This window comes from Dipteris shenzhenensis, chromosome 27 (genome assembly GCF_047967505.1).
Source record: "Dipteris shenzhenensis isolate YYH24624 ecotype China chromosome 27, Dip_SZ_1.0, whole genome shotgun sequence".
Taxonomy (NCBI): Eukaryota; Viridiplantae; Streptophyta; class Polypodiopsida; order Gleicheniales; family Dipteridaceae; genus Dipteris; species Dipteris shenzhenensis.
In genome coordinates, this window is record NC_141622.1 from 33902359 (window position 1) to 33919930 (window position 17572).

Here is a 17572-nt window from a genome sequence, read left to right on the forward strand (position 1 = left end):
ATATAGTTGTGTCCTTGTCAATGAAATCATTTGCTTCACTATCACTTATGATTAAATTACCTATGTAATATTGAATCTCTTCTACCATTAGTTGTCTTATTCTGATTATGTTTAAGAATTCTATGTACGTTGGATCTTTTAGGTGACGTATTGATGTGTGAAGGAATGAAAAGGTTGCAGTTGTCCAGAAACCCGAGTTTCGAATATAGCATTTTCTACAAAATTCATTTTCTTGCACCTTGCATTTACATACTAGAGGCAATTGGGACATATCTACGAATAAGAGCATTTTTTTATTTTCAAAAGGCTGCAAGATTGTTTGCTTGCAAGTTTCACACAACTGCCTGATTACTGTGTTTAATGTTTGGCATGTCATCATTGAGATCTCATCAATTATTATGATTTCTTCATTTTGCAATTCTATGTATCATTCGATTAAGACTAGTAAGAAGGCACAAAACATATCGTGTCTCTTTGGTAGAGAAAACTGATGATGGACAGTCGTTGCTAATCGACTTAGTCTCATTGCAGCTGCTCCTGTTGTTGCTACTAGAACAATGGATTTTCCTTGTTTTACATAATTATAAGTAATGTACTTGATCATAAATGTCGTTCTTGAACCAGGAGTACCACAAATGACATGAAGTCCTGTGGATGATCCATTAATCTTTTTATAAATTTTTTGTTGTTCAGAAGAAAGAGTTGCATTTTTGAAGTCCTTGAACTCATTCATCATTTAAAGTAATTTTGTGCGTGCTGTGTTATGTATATTAGTATCTTCATGAAGGTTGGTTGAAGCCATGAAGGAGTTTTGAATAACATGTAATGGGCTTTTTTGGAGTATCATGTTTGTTAGTTGGTGGCGATTTTGATCAATTAGCAAGTGCACTTTGCAATATTGATCAATCAGAGATTCAATGTCTTCTTCTGTTTTTATGAGTTCTTGGATATGGCATTCTAAGAAGTAAGATTTTGTATGATTGTTTTCAAAAATGAGCTCATTATCATTTCTAAAATTTACGTTCTTTAGTAGAAGGTTGTAAAAAAATGCTTCAAAATGATGAGCAGGGTGGTAATCTGTGAAACGTACAATCCGTGTTGATGGATATACATAATTTTCGAAAGAATCTACGATATTTATGTTATCTTTGTTTTTTTTCTTTGACTTTTGGACATTGTATTGTTTCCAAAATTCATAGAAGGTCAAGTTCTCCATGACACTTGGATGACCGCAATATATATCTATAGGATGCATTACAGAAACACAATGTTCACAAAGGTATTTTTGGCGCATAGATGGGGGAGAGGAGTCAATGAAATGTACAGATTTGCTTCTTTGAATGGTAGATATTTGTAAGCATGAAAACGCTGCCTCTGTTGGAGATGTTGGCTTTGAAAGAATGTATGCAAATATCATTTTTAACTTAATTGGATCTAGATTATCTAGTCCTAGAAGTTTTGCATCACCAAGATTCAAGTTCATGTGTCCCATGGGTTCAGTTTTCATATTATATTTTAGAAGGTAATATGGTAGGCCTGTGTTGGTTATTTTTTGAATATTCATATGTGCTTGCCACAAGAGTAATATTCCTGCATGGTATGGAACGACATTACAATGTTCTAGGGATGGACAGAAGTAGATCCATCTTTGTGTGAGAGGATCTCAAGTAGGGTTAGTTTCTAAATGTATAGGATATGGAAATCCATATTTGCATTTGTGGTTTGTGCTTGAGTCAAATAGATTGCATGTTGGCCTACATGTGTGGATTTGTTTTCTCTTTACCATATAGTTAAGCTTTCTTTGAATTGACTCTGGCCAGTTATTAAAATCGTTCATGTAAGGGATATATGCATCTATCTGGTTTGATACGATCTCTATGTCTTGTTCATCTACCCATAGCATTATGTGTGCATGCATAGATCCTCGATTTTGTACCTCATATCTTATGATGTGATGGTTGACTCTACCTAGTAGTCCTTTATCACATAGAATATATCTTGCTAAGAATTGTTGCAGTCTAACATGGAAGAGCACTACGCATTCAACTGGACAATCTCTCCATGTGAAGTTCTTATTGAATTATTGTAGTTTGAGTAGAATTTGCTATTATAATGGATTGATGTATTTGGTACACGTTGAAGAACATCTTGCCATCATGAGCACCATATCCGAATGGATAGAGGAATGGGAATAATGCATACTCAAGTGTTAACTCGTCACATTGTGACAAACCTTCCATAGATGTTATGAGCTGATGCTCAATAATTCTTGTTGAATCACGAAGTACAATTGTGCTGACTTCCTGCGATGTTTTTTTTTTAAATTGATGAGTTGTAGGTAGCATGTTAATTTGTTCTAGTAATGACAAGTAGTTGTCCTCATGTGCAATTTTCATAAGATCGAATGGTGAGTCAGCAGAGTTTCTTTCAAGAATATCAAAAATAACTTCTGTAGAGAGAACACTTACTCCTAGTTTTGGATGCGGTCATTCATACATTGTCAAGTATTTTTTAAATATGGGATTTATTCTAGAGTTGAACACTAGAATGTGTTTCGTTGTTGATAGTAAGTTTATTGAGTTACTACAAAATCTTTGTTGGCAATTCCAACATATTAGTGGGTTATCCAACATTGATCTTCTTCGTAGTATACCTGTTGCTAAAGATGTAATACCTTTAGAAACGTTTAGGGATATATCGATTATAGAAATCATTTGCATTTGAAATATGTCCACACCTAATACATTCTTTAAATAGTCTGGATCATAGGGAACCGAGTACAACTTTCTGAATGGACTATCTATACATGCTTTACAAGCCATTTTTTATCTATGTCCTAGGCCATTTTCTACATGCAAACTTATGGACGTATTGGATAAGTCATATGGTGTTATACTTGATTCTAGTAGTGATATTATTAATTTTAACTTTGTAAAAGAACCTGTGTTAAATTCTATTCTACCACAAAGTACACAATATTGCATCTTCAAAATATATTGAGAAGTAATTTGGTTCCATTCTTTTAGAAATTTATCGATGAATAGCCATGAAGAGAAACTCGGTTGTAATCGTCTTTTCTTGTTTTCTATGCTAATATAGGAAGCACATTCTCTTCTTTCAATAAGTGACCTTTTCATATTTTTAAAGTAAATTATATGTTAAAGTAGAAGCACCTACTTTATTTTCCCATTGTAGATTAAAGCGTTAAAAATTACTTGAAATTCACCAATTCAAATAATCTGCAAACAAAATATCAAGGTTGTTAACACTTTATATTTTTACCAATTTGAATATAGCATATAGGAATTTGAATGTAGATATAGCATTTCGAATTTAGAACGTGGTAAATAGCTCTTTCTTTTTGCACATAGGAGTTTCTGTTTAACATATTTTTTTTTGCATGTTTTCGGTAGCTATTTGAATTTGGGATATAGCATTTTCATTTATCACTTTTTATATATATGGTAGCAATTTGAATTTAAGATATAGCACTTTGAATTTTGTACAAAGCATTTTGCATTAAGAATTAGCACTTAATCATTGAGCAACTAGCATTTTTGCATTTATCATATAGCGCTTTGTATCCAACACATAAACAAATAAACTTAACTACACATTCGTGTGGGGGGAAAGTTGGCACATTTCCTCTCCAAAAATTATAAGACCAAGGAACGTGCCCTTCTTTGGGTTCATATCATTTTGCATTTTGCATTAACATATATTTTTTTGCATTTTTTTGGTAGCTATTTGAATTTGGGACATAGCATTTTCATTTATCACTTTTTATATATATGGTAGCAATTTGAATTTAAGATATAGCACTATGAATTTTGTACATAGCATTTTGCATTAAGAATTAGCACTTATCATCGAGCAACTAGCATTTTTGCATTTAGCATATAGCGCTTTGTATCCAACACATAAACAAATAAACTTAACCACACATTCATGTGGGGGAAGAATCGGTACATTTCCTCTCCAAAAATTATAAGACCAAGGAATGTGCCCTTCCTTGGGTTCATATCATTTTGCATTTTGCACATAGTATTTTGCATATAGCATGTTGCGATTTGAGTTTGGGATATAGAACATAGCATTTTGCATTTTGCACATGGTACTTTGTTTTTAGAAATGTATGATTTTGTATTTTGTACATAGTATTTTGCATATAGCACATAGAATTGACTAACTAGTATTTTTGCATTTAGCACATAGCACTTTGTATCCAACACATAAACAAATAAACTTAACCACACATTCGTGTGGGGGGAGAGTTGGCACATTTTCTCTCAAAAAGTTATAAGACCAAGGAACGTGCCCTTCCTTGGGTTCATATCATTTTGCATTTTGCACTTAGTATTTTGCATATAGCATGAACAATTTGAGTTTGGGATATAGAACATAGCACTTTGCATTTTGCACATGTTACTTTGCATTTAGGAATGTATGATTTTGTATTTTGCACACAGTATTTTGTATATAGCATGTAGCAATTTGAGTTTGGGATATAGAACTTTGCATTTAGTATATATAGTAATTTTCATTTAGGTATTAGTGTTAAAATGGCTAACATGCCATATCAACATCTTGGGTGGTTCTTGTTCTAGGTATATGTGCAGCGAGCTATATGGTGTGTTGACTTTGTATGGTTTCAAGCTTGCAGAAGAGGAGCTAGGAATGAGGGGGGGCTTTCCCACACCTAGGTTAGACGGGCACCAGAAGAGTGGGCTTGTGAGAAATGAAGGCTTCTATCTTCTTGAAAGCTTGTATGATGAGATCCATTTGTTGAGGGATATGAAATCACATTTTGGCAAGTATGGAGGAATTGTGAGTGGTCCAAGGTTGCAAAGAAGGTGCTTAAGGAGCTACAAACAAGAAACCCTTGTCATATACATATATTGGATGGGCACAATCAGATTGGCTTTGCAAGGAATTATGATTGCTATCCTGAAAGCTTGAATGAGGACCTTCTAGGTGACCTTCCAAAATGGAGTCCCTATCTAGGATACCATATCCAACAAATACTACCTTCACATCATCTAAGGTCCTAGAATTGATATACATACTTGCAAGTGTTGTCCCCACAATTACATCCCCATTGCCAACAATAGTAGCATGTATCTTTGGACCCTCTTCTATGGCTACCATGTTGGCAAATGCATTCACAACACAAAGATGATTATCTTTTATAGCTCGAAGTCTTCATCCTGTATGTCACAAAACAAATGTAGGATCTCTTTGCCATGAACACATGCTGCAATCATGGCACTCCAAGAGATTATATTCCACCATGCCAATGGACTTCAAACACTACCCTCACATCATCTAGGCTCCTGCACTTGTTGTACATAATAACAAAGGCTATCCTCACAACAACATCCAACTTCCATCCATTTCCAACCACAATAACATGAATCACTCAACATTTTCAAAGGCTTTGATACTAGTACATGCATCCACATCGCAAGAACCACAACATTTGAATAGGACACATTTGGATCTTTGCTCCAAAAGTTTGCCAAATCGATGGTGGGAATTCGATGAGATCTTCCTACTTGGGTAGCTTCATTAGACGATGGAGTTGTAACCGACCTTCTCTAGCTAAAAAGAAATGATAGCCTAGTTCTGCAGTGTCCTTTGTATTGTTTCCACTGCATCTCTGTCCCATGTCAGACCCAAAATCTATGGATTCTGTCTGGTTTGAGCTTGGCAATGCTTCAGCGGAGGCATGTCCTGCACAGATGTCAAGTCCTTTTTGTGATGAGCTGAGCTCGATGCTTGACACACGATAAAGCTATGGACCCTTAGTGTTGGATGCCCTCTGCATGGCTGATGCAGTCATTATATTCTTGGAAGCTTGCATTGAATGCCCTCTGCATGGTTGATGCAGTCAATCAGTCCAAAACTGCATTAAATAGGATTTCTCCTCATCAAAGACAAATCCTTGCACAGAGGAGAGCTTTTCCTTACTGCTCATTTCTGATTCCATGAGCACTCAATTCTCTGAGACTAGCTTACCACCTCCCAACAGTGCTGCTAAATCTGTTTTTCAAGCTTGATAGCCCCTTACCTTAATATTGGGTAAATTGACGTACTCACAAGCGCAACACCAGATAGGACCCTCTGTGTTGCAGTGCAACACCTTCTTCCTTCAGCCAATAGCCAAACAGATCAATCGCAAGGAAGATCATAAACTCGTAAAGGATAGCGGTTCGAAAACACCACCACCATCAAACAGGGATAGTAGATGAAGCAGCATGAGAATTACTCTACCGAATGCCAAGTCCCCTGCATTGCTGCAATGCCCAGTATTGTCTCCTCATTCATCTCCTCACTTCGCCCTGATTGATCTTTACCATCATCATCATCATGCAAGTCCACGACGATTTCCATCTCCTTGTTGGACCCTCTTCTATGGCTACCATGTTGGCAAACAAAGGCAACACAATCGTCTAATCTAAATCAAAGTAAACCATGGATACGAAGCAGAGATGGAGATGGAGACAGAGAGGGAGAGGGAGAGGGAAATGGAGTGAGCATTAAAGTACCTAGTGCGAAGATTTTCACGAGCAGTGGACGAGCAGCGGTAGAACTTTGTGGAAGAACTTCAGATGTGTGGAATGCCAAATCTTGTCCTTCTTTAAGGTATGCAAAGAACTTCAGATGTGTCGAAGATCTTTGATCTCAAAGAATCAATGAGGCAAAGAATCGATGAGGGGACGAAGAGATCGGATTGTAAATTTTTGTCCAAAGAGAAATAAACTGTGCTATCTACAGAAACTATTGGATGTCTGAATCTAGAGAAGAGGAGAGTTGCATTTTGCAGGGACTATTGGACGTCTGAATCTAGATCAGAAGAGGAGAGTTGCAAAAGAAATTGTGGACATCTGAATCTGGAGAAGAGGAGAGTTGCGAGAGAAATGCCGAAAACACGAAACAAGCAAGGAAAAAGGAAGAATGGTGAGGAACTTGGACTGAGAGAAGCATGGAAGAGCAGAGGTGGAGCAATGGCGATGCCAATGGTGATGACGAAGATGGGATCGCGCCTCGAAACAAGAAAGAGGAAGTTAGACGTTGGAAGAATTACGTTGGAAGTTGGAAGAATTTCTTGCCAATAATACAACGTTTCATGAAATGACACGAGAGGTCAGATTTCCCTTTTATGAGATAAAATCCACTTTTTAGGCAGGTAGCATTGTGACAACAATGTCATAAGGCTTTTAGCCCTACCTTGATTTCTCTTCTTCCTGTTGCCTCTGCTTGAATGCTCCTTCACTAGTCTTGTTCAATCCGAAGCTCTGGCTATGGCTGCCCGTGAGATCAGAGCTCCCCTCCCTGGGAAGAGGAACATCCTCGTCACCAGCGCTCTTCCTTATGTCAACAACGTCCCCCACCTTGGCAACATCATTGGCTGTACTTTCCTCCTCCGTTTGCTTGCCCTGCCTTGAATTTTTATGGATTCTGCTTCTCACTTCCCTCGGACTTTCTTGACATTGTCGTTTAAGGATTGTTCAGCTAACCATTAGAGTGTACTACATGGAAAAGTTGTTGATGGAAGGAAGCGACCATGGCATCAGAGTCCTGATCTTTCCTTGATTGCAGCCGTTTTGAGTGCGGATGTGTTCGCACGTTATTGTCGATTAAGAGGTTACAACGTAATTTACATGTGCGGCAATGATGAATATGGCACCGCCACGGAAACGAAAGCCATGGAGGAGAACACTACGCCAAGAGTTATTTGTAACAAGTACGACTTACTGCTTCATCTTTGTCTCTTCGTTGGTCGTGGGGAATGGCATTCCTAACTGTGAAAATGAACATGACAAAGTGATACGCATGGATTCTTTATTTCTCCTCACGAGCTTTGAACCACAGGTATCATACGATCCACAAGGAAATCTACGATTGGTTCGACATAGATTTCGATAAATTTGGTAGGACCTCTACAACAGAGCAAACTCAAGTTTGTCAGCAAATTTTCTGGAGATTGCTAGAGCGAGGCCAGCTTATTGAAGACAAAATTGAGCAAGTGAGATTTTCGTTTTAGATGAAGGTTTATTGGAGCTTGACAGTTCGCTTCGCATAGATTTGTTCAATTTTATAGAGGTTATGTGATGTTTTCCTGCAGCTTTACTGCGACACTTGCAAACGCTTTTTAGCAGACAGACTTGTTGTGGGCACGTGTCCAACAACAGGATGCAATTATGATGATGCAAGAGGTGATCAATGCGAAATCTGTGGCAAACTTCTGAATCCTACAGAACTTATCAATCCCAGATGCAAGGTTAGCTTCTATTGTGTTGATAAGGTATGTGTTGGAAAGAAAAGAAAGAATTATTAAGGACGGGGAAAGAGAGAGAGAGAGAGAGAGAGAGAGAGAGAGAGAGAGTCCGATGGGTCTATGAGACTATGAAAAAAACCTGATACAAATCCAGCTAGAGGGGTGGAGCTACTAACCGAGCATCCACACCTATACAGAAACAGAAAAACTGTAATAATCATCTACAGCATAATAATCATCTATGGCATAGTCACATCAAATAATAATAATAATAATCATCTACAGCATAACCACCTCCACTGCTGTCATAAGACAGAATGAAGTGTGCTCTAGGACAATGTGGCCCCTCCCCTCGTCAAGCGTGAGGGAGTGATAGCATGAAATCAGATATGGAGTGCTGTCGGCCCCCAGTGCATGCAGTCCTACGCTATCTCTTGGTCATAGCTCTGCCTTTGACGAGGGCAACCGTAACACTTGTTGGTCTGGCTCCCACTCTGAACATGGAGGGAATGTCCCCAAGTGTAATTTGTGCATCAACCCTCTGTCTGAGCTGTTGTGTCACTGGCTCTGGGTCACGATCATGTCTAAGGCTTGTAGAGCGGGCATCCGTGTGATCCGGTTGAAAGAACTTAGTGATCATGCTCTGAGATGAGTCCAACTGTCTGCTCCTCATGTCTTTGAGATCGGAGTAGGTGCTCACAATGCCTAACTGCCTCATGAATGAACGCGGCCAGGCATCTCTGATTTGGATAAGAGAGAAATCGGAATAACACCCTAGAACTATCTCTGAATAGACAATAGAATCGCCCCCTGATCTCATAGTAAATAGGGCATCTGAAAATGAAATGTTCCTTCGACTCAACCTCTTGGAGGCTACACTAAGTACAAATGTGCCCCTCCTTGGGTAGACCCTCTGCTCGGCCACTCTCAATGCGAAGCCTATGGGAAGAGACCCGAAGCTGCCCAATGGAGATTGTCAATGAATGGGGTAAGTGAACCCGTGTATACCCCGGTGGGTCAATAAACCCCTCATCCTAGATATGTAGGCAATGATCTCTGTAGAAGCTAAGCCTCATAGGGAGCTCAGCTAGCTCCAACCAGGTCTGGAATGTGTGTAGCGTAGAAGATCCTCACGTATGACCTAGCTAACCTCATGATATTGTAGTGGGGAAAATGGCGCATCAATGCTTTACTGGAAAGGAGGAAGTCTATCCATATGTAACCCCAGTCGCTCAAATCATCTCACTGTGTGCACGAGTCAAATAGAAGACATTTGGTCCGAGGGTCTTGAAAATGTGAACGGAAGCACTACCTCTCCAACTTGGCTAACGAAGTATACCCTCTGCTCAGGCAAGCTTGCATCGCCGGTCTTATGGTGAAAATGGGTCCGGAAAACATAACCCCTAGGTATGTATATGCTGAAACAATCTCTACCGGTGACCCGTCAAAAGTAAAACTCTCCCGATGCATCACGGCCCGAGATGTATTGAAGATCATAACCTTGGTTTTACCAAGGTTAATCTTCAGATCACAGAAAGACTGTAGTGCATCGAGATATCTCTGGAGCCCCTCTGCTGAGGACGATAGAAGTACCACATCATTTGCATAAAGCAATATCTGAATCAGAGTGCTAGCAAGAGAGCATCCCGTCCCCCCTAACATCTGCATGACTGTCTCAAGCTCATCGATGTAAAGGCCAAACAAGGTGGGTGATAAAGGGTATCCTTGTTTAACCCCAATCGTACTCGGAATCTCATCTGTCCATCTAGCCCTTGTCCGAACCTTGCTTGAGACTCATAAAGTGCCATAATGCCTAGATGACCTCTTGATCATAACCCAAGTCGTGCAAGTGCCTGATGAGGTGGGTCCTGGGAACGGTGTCAAAGGCTTTGTGGAAATCAACAAAGCAACAATAAACCCTCCATCTCCATGCACTCACCTCCTCAATGATTCATCTGAGCGTTAGAATGTGGTCCATGGTCCCATGATCATGTCGGAACCCAGCCTGTCCATATGCTCTGAGCCCTCGCATCTCTGCAAATCGGTTGACCTTAGAATCAAGCACGGATGCATAGATCTTGGACATGGCATGCCCAATCATAATGGTCCTGTAGTTCCCTCGGTTCATGGGATCCCCTGCCTTGTGGATAGATGAGGTAGTGTTAAGAGTCCAAGTGTGTGGGAAGCCAGGGCAAACGGCTTCATTAAATATTAATCCCATATGCAATTAATTTAGTGCATAGACTGTCATGATCTTTCGCTCGGCCATTATGAAGCTTCATCACTGCATCCTTAGCACCCCCCTTAGTGAAGAGTGTACAGGAAGTAGGGCGAGGTATGTGTGACAAGTCAGGAGTGGGCTGATCAAGGATGTCATATAGTGTGCGTGCATAGTTCTGCTAGACGCTAGTATCGGTGAGAGGTGAAGGGGACCGTCTCTCTAGGAATCTCCGCCAAAAGTCCTTGGAGTTATTAATAAACAAAATGTTCAGTAATTCCCCCTCATTTCGGCAGATAAGCTCTTTTTTCTTCTTGCGATCCAATCGACGATACTCGTGTATCGTGTCGGTTCGGTTGGAAGATTATGTTTAGTCTTGAGTCTGAGTTGGTGGCGTAAAGTCTTACACTCATCATCGTACCAACTGTTGCAAGGGACGGTCCCCAATGGTGGTGGGCGTGAAGTGCAGCCTCATGGATTGAACAAGTGATTAGAGCAGCACGATCCTCTGGTAGGGGGAAGAGAGAGCATGATGTCTTTGGATTGAAAAAGATCTAGTGCCCCTAGGTACTTCATAAGATCTAGCCTGCTTTCATATTTAAATTATGACATGTTAATAAAGGTAGCTTGCTTGCACATTGAAATCATGACATTTGAATAAAAACACACAAGCTGTTAAAAGTCTGTTTTATAACATTGTTAGTTTTGTTCTTTTTTTTTGGGGGGGGGATATAGTTAGTTCAACATTGTTGCACGTACAACCTTGTAATGAAGGGTGACATTGAAGGCTTTCCTCTAATGAGCTGTAAGAACATAAGCAGCAACATCCTTTTTTGTGGAAAAGAGTTAGTCCCAAGATGGCTATACATGCAGCCTCATAATGAGGGGTGGCATTGAAGGTCTCTTATGAGAACTGAAAACTTAAGGGCAATAGATGCAGATGCCCAGGCTATATTTACATATTTTGTTGCGAGTTGGTACATGCAGAAGAGATAATCTCGATTTGTTGGGTCTCTCCCTATAGGGAGCTGGTCTAAGAGGGACAATATGGAATGAGAGGTTGATCTTTTATAAAATATTGCTAAAAATGCAAGCATTAACATACTAATGTGATTGTCCATGGCTGTTTCTGCTGTTTCTTAATGGCTGTCATTCCTTTTTTTTTTCGAGAATGTTTTTGTCCTACTCCATGCGGAGATTTATGAGCTGCAGGGGCTGCTTGATGTAGTGGAGCTGAAGAGTGCTGAGGCTGTGTTAGGTCCTGAGCTAACTTTGGTTAGCTTGTTCCCACGTATTCACCTAGGCATAAAGGGTATTAGTGAGGATGAGTGAGTCTTGATGCTAGGGGCCTCTTAAATGGTGTCTAAGAAGGTTTAAGGGGCACAGTAGCATTTTCTTGGATGTTCTATCTTGGGAAGGTAGCCCTCGACCTTCAGCTCAAGGGTCACTTAACATTCTGGGGGTTGAGATGAGCCTCATGGTGCTCTCTAATAAGCGTGCGAGATCTTAGTCGCGGTCCGGGGATCTACTAGGAGTGGTTGGAGCATGTTGGGACTTGAACATTGGTATTAGAGTCAGCTTCTAGAAGAGGAAGTTCCTTTATGTGTTAAAGAGCCAGCTTCTAGAATGTGAACTTTTTGCTTTGATATAGGTGGAAGAACACCATTTTTTCTCCTCACACATCTTCTCACGTCTTGGGAGATCAAGTCTTGGTCAAGGAGCTTACACAGGGGATCCTCTTAGTTGGCCGAGATGGGGACCTGACAGCAAAATCACAGCCATGAGCCTGCAAATGATTTGCTTAGGCTATGAGCTATGTAGGTGAATTGCGATTTGGAGTGTTGTACTAGCAAGGGCTGCGATTAGCTCAGGTTGTTGTTACACGGGACATGAAGTGCGATTCGATATTGGTGGTTTAGCTGCAGCGATTTCTGCAAAATCGTCTTGCAAACTCATTCTGTTTTCTTCTAGCAATCTCGCTCTGGAAGGGTCGAATTGGAGCGCAGTGCCTTGTGGTGGGTTAGGGGTGTTAGATGTGGGAAACTAGCTTGAGATCAACCTGGAAGAGAGTCGAGACAAGAATCCTCTGGCTTGCATGAAAAGCAAGGAATTTGCTTTTCTGGGCATAGCTTGCATGAAAGGTGAGGATTAGCTTTTCAAGGCATTGTGTGACTTGCATGAAAGGCAAGGAATCCCCTTTTTAGGGGGTTGATTGCAAGCAAAGCAAGGAATGTGCTTTTATGGGCATCGCTTGCTTGAAAAGCCAGGATTTACTTTATTGGGCAAGGCTTGGCTTGTATTGACAGCAAGGAGTCTGCTTTTTAGGGAGTGGCTTGCATGGTGCTTGCGAAGTGAGGATCGGCTTGATTTGGCGAGAATTCGCTTGCATGAAAAGGAAAAAATTACTTTTTGGGTGTTAAGCAAGTTTAGTTCAAATGTGAAATCATTCTTCTAGATGAGGAATGTTGTTACTAGAGAAAGAGTTATGGGGCAAGTTAAGATGAAAGCATGGAGTAGATGGATGAGCCGAAAAGGAAAGATTACGTTTCATAGATGCTTGGTACTGACTTGATTTATGATGAGCAGGAATACTATAAGAAAATGCTGGCACAATTCCCTAATGTCTTTCTCACTTCATATGAGAAGATCTGGGGCTTTCAAGGGAAAGACCTTCACCCACCTTCTGCTTTACCTTCTCTTCAAGTGCTAGCCTACTTGTACTAGCCCTATCCGACGACCTCTTTGCCAAAATCATTGGCCCTACGATTCAAATTACTTCGCAGTGGAAACATATCTCCTCCTCTCCAAAGTGGCTTGTCATAATTGGGAAGATATGATCCCATTCTCTACAATTAAAGCACTGAAATGGCTCATACCTTCTTGGGTTTGCTCCTTTACAGGGTCTGCACCTGAACCTGAACTTTGCCCCTCACCCTGTCTCTGCATAGCTCACCCTACAGCATGATTGCTTTTGCCCCAATTTTGAAATGGCAGTCAACATTATCTCTTCCACACCTGAGTAGACAATCAGGCCTGCTGCATTCTTCTTGGCCATAATCTGCACACAACCTGCACATTTGTCCATACTGCAGGACTATGCTATTGGGACAGCGCTGTTTTGGCATTTCAAAGTAAGAAGCTTTCTGATAGCTAGATGAGGTATTACAATTGGGAAAAGGAACTCCTCATTGTTTTTCATGCATTGACAGTGTGGAGCCACTATCTATATGGTGCTAGATTCATGATATTCGAAATGTATTACTGGAGGGATCTTCCAATAGGGTTACCGATGCTCTTAGCATGTGAAATTGAATGTAATTTCTTTTATGAAAATTTGGCATGAGTATTTCAAAAACTTGAAACTATCCTAAGTATCAGCTCATTGGATCATCCTGAATTGGATGGCCAAATGAAATGAACCAATAAGACTGTAGAAGATGTGCGTTGTGTGTGCCTTTCTACGAGAGACTCTGAGTGGGAAAGGTATCTTACGTTGATTAGTTTGCGTGTAATGTAATAAGAATTTATCCATGCGGCTCAGCCCCTTTATGTTTATGTATGGGTATCAGCCGATTGCTATCATCTTTAAGAATGTAGAAGTGAAAATGAACTGCTGTTTTTCGCAGGATATGCATGAAATGTTACATCAAGTAAAGGATAGCATCTATACACCATGCATAATGCGAATTAGTTAGGTTCAATAACCCTAGAGGCTAAGGACTCGTTAACTGGTGTTTAAGGGGAAGGCGAAAGCCCCCCTATATATATCCATGGGGGCTGGGTCCATATAAGAGAGGTGACACCCTCATTATTTTGCCTAGATTGCTTAGAGTGCTGACTGGCTGTGCCTTGTCTGCCTATAAATAGGCTTGCTTGCAGGCCTTTTACTGCTTAGCAGATTAGAAGGGTGTAGCCTGTGATTGGCTCTCTTGCCTCATAGTGTGTCCTTAGCCACTCATCTAGCTCATCCATTAACAAACCAAATGAAGTCAGGTAGAGTGGCGTCCTTATTTGACACTGATATCGGTGCCTATTGTTGCCTTTTCATATGAGTTTTTGAGCCATCTACGTAACTTGAGTGTGACTTCCCAATGGACCTGAAGGATTCCTACAAATGTTCCCTATGTACATGTTGAATACTTCCTTAAGTCTACAAAACACAAAAAGAGTGCATGATTCCTAGCCTTCATTTGTGCCTACAAAATTTCCCTATGTACATGTTGAATACTTCCTTGAAGTCTACAAAACACAAAAAGAGTGCATTGCTCCTTCCTGTCTGCCCTTTCTGCTTTTGCTCTTGTTGTGACTGAACTGTGGTCTACTATGGCATGCTTTGGTCCGAAACGTCGATTTGGTGTCATACCTCTACCACTTATGTCCTCGTCCTTTTAGAGCAAGAAGCAATTTATTCCATTCAAAACAAATTAAACCAGAGGCGAGAGAGTGAGAACTCTATTCCTGGCCTCTACAATATCCATGGGGGTGGTCTATCATCTCAAGTGGAGTAACAAGAAAAAACAAGGGACAATCCCAGGTCCTCATGAATGCTATCAATCTCTCGAGGGGCTGTTGAGGTCCTAGTGCATCTCTTCCAAAGTTCCATGGACTCTGGATGGTAAAAATGAGATCAGTCCAAATGGAAGCCAGTATATTAGCAGCAGTGGATGCGTGCCCGCCAATGACCTGAGCATACCCGAACATCATATCTACCATATAGTAATGCTGGAAATCACCTCCCAAGCTGACCTGTGAGGAAAGCAGTGGGTCTTAAGTGGGGATGGGGAGTAACAACAAATCTTAAGGCTCCATGGTGCTCAGATCTGCAGGGCCATGCCCACAATGCCTCTGCATGAAGAAGCATGGGCACCTACCCCTGACTCAGATAGAGCAAGGCACCAAACCCTCTGCCTCAAAGAGCTACTACTCACGTCAGAGTAAAGAGCTTGGAGGTAATGAATGAGAATAATCTGAAAACTCCTGGCAGTATGGCAACTCCTCAGGCAGTGCTTGCTAGATTCCTCTGCAAGCTAGCATCTTATACATAAGGAGGGCCTGCCCATCTCGTGAAGTCAAAGAGCCAACTTCAATACCTCTATGAATAGTTAGCCAAAGAAAGTTTGAGACTTTTGGCCCTATTGATCCCTAAAAAATGATGACAACCCCTGAGAATGCCATCTTGCACTCTGGCTCTCTGCTCATTGCCAAGGGTGACACCCTGATATTGCACTAGAGAGTTATGAAAAAGAGGCTGCCTGGGGAACACCTCCCTGGTGGATGGTACTGCTTGGATGAGAGCCAGACCAAAATGATCCCAAATCTGGACAAGTTTCCTCACCATCCGAGAAGTGTTGACAATGATGGTCCACCAAGAAAATCCAGCTAACACTCTCTGACCACTGCCTAGCTCCATTTGATGCACACCCGGTCCCATGTGGTCAAGCCTCTAAAACAAGAAGCTTGACCAGGGGTGCCCTACTCTGAAGCTCTGGATCAAGAATCCTAGTCCACCTTGTGATGAAGTGTCCTAAGATACTTTAGCTCTGGTATTTACTGAATTTCTTTCATGGAGAGAGAGAGAGAGAGAGAGAGAGAGAGAGAGAGAGAGAGAGAGAGAGAGATTTATTAATTGCAAATCTTGATCACTGCAGGTGTGCAGTAATTCTCCTCGCATACGAGAAACTGAACATCTGTTTCTAAACCTTTCAAAACTTAATGATAAACTGGAAGACTATGTGAAGACAACTTCTTTAGCAGGTGGCTGGAGTGCAAATTCTATCCAGACAACCAATGCTTGGCTTAGAGATGGACTGAAGCCTCGATGCATTACTCGGGACTTAAAATGGGGTGTACCTGTACCCTTGGAGAAATACAAAGATAAGGTGCTGGATCCCTGTATTACTTTGAATTGTTGAGATTTAATCAGCCTTCTTAGAGAGGTTTGTTTTTATTCGACATCTTTATGATTTTACCCTTTTCCTTTGAAGTTATGACCATTGATCAATTGCTCTTTATACATCTGAAATAGAGAGGCATCTTGCTAGACTACTTTGAAACTGGTAGGGAGTGGAGCATTTGCACTGTCCTTTGATTTAATTATCATAGCTATTTCATTAGATGATGTTTGGCAGTATCGTGCATTCATTGACATCTATAGACTATGCTTAAGAGAGACATAATAAGTGAAGATGCTGTCTTTTGAGCTGTGATTTCAAAACAATACGTTCCCTGATCCACAAGAAACTGCAACATTTTGTTAATGTTGACATCATGAATTATTATACAACCCTCGAGCATAGGTCAAAAGTCTCTTTCACAATCATTTTAGAGGGAAAGTATTGCAGGTAGATGCTCATGTAAGTGTGCATCACAAAAGAAAAGGTGTAGAAGCATAAACATCTGGAATGTCAATAATCTTGTTTGACCTCCTGAGATATATGTTACTTTTTTCTTTTCTTATGTGTTGATTTTGTTGACAACAATATACAACACATCACATTATGTTGCATGTTTTTGTAAATATGAAAGAGGCTTGCATTATGGTTTTCCTCAACGCTGATTTGATGATGCAGGTATTTTATGTTTGGTTTGATGCGCCCATTGGTTATATATCTATTACTGCGGCATATACGCCTGATTGGAAGAAGTGGTGGCAGCCGGAAGAAAATGTAGAGCTTGTTCAATTTATGGGAAAGGACAATGTCCCTTTTCACACAGTGAGACTTTTGGACCCTTTTGCAATTGAGATTTCTGTCCTCCGAATGGCCTACCTCTTATTGCAGTTTCTTTTATAAATAAACTGTTAGGTTTGCATGAATCTACGCAAACACAAAGAAGTCTTGGCAAAATGCATACCTTTGTTATAAAGTGCCAATATCTAGAACTTCTATGCTGGCAAAATCCACTTGAGGCAGACTGTGACTCTTATTTCCAAGGCTACCATCACCTTTTGTTGTATAACTAAAAAGTTGGAAGCTTGGGCAAAGACATGCAAACCTTTCAAAGGTGCTGTAGACCGTAAACTTTAGACCCATGTGGTTGTGAAGTTAATTTCAAATTTGTCTTGGTTTGCTCGT

The 17572-nt window shown here is 40.6% G+C and overlaps 1 protein-coding gene across 1 annotated transcript in view; it reads left to right on the forward strand.

Annotated features, from left to right (window-relative positions):
* The first annotated feature begins 7214 nt into the window (after nt 1-7214).
* Nucleotides 7215-17572, forward strand: part of LOC147884196 (putative methionine--tRNA ligase) — an 85052-nt gene continuing 74694 nt past the window's right edge. Inside the window, exons 1-6 of the mRNA XM_087398620.1 lie at nt 7215-7413; nt 7603-7747; nt 7876-8029; nt 8129-8284; nt 16148-16378; nt 17069-17212. Coding sequence (XP_087254746.1) covers nt 7305-7413; nt 7603-7747; nt 7876-8029; nt 8129-8284; nt 16148-16378; nt 17069-17212 — 939 coding nt within the window. The 5' untranslated portion in view covers nt 7215-7304. The remainder of the gene's footprint in view (nt 7414-7602; nt 7748-7875; nt 8030-8128; nt 8285-16147; nt 16379-17068; nt 17213-17572) is intronic.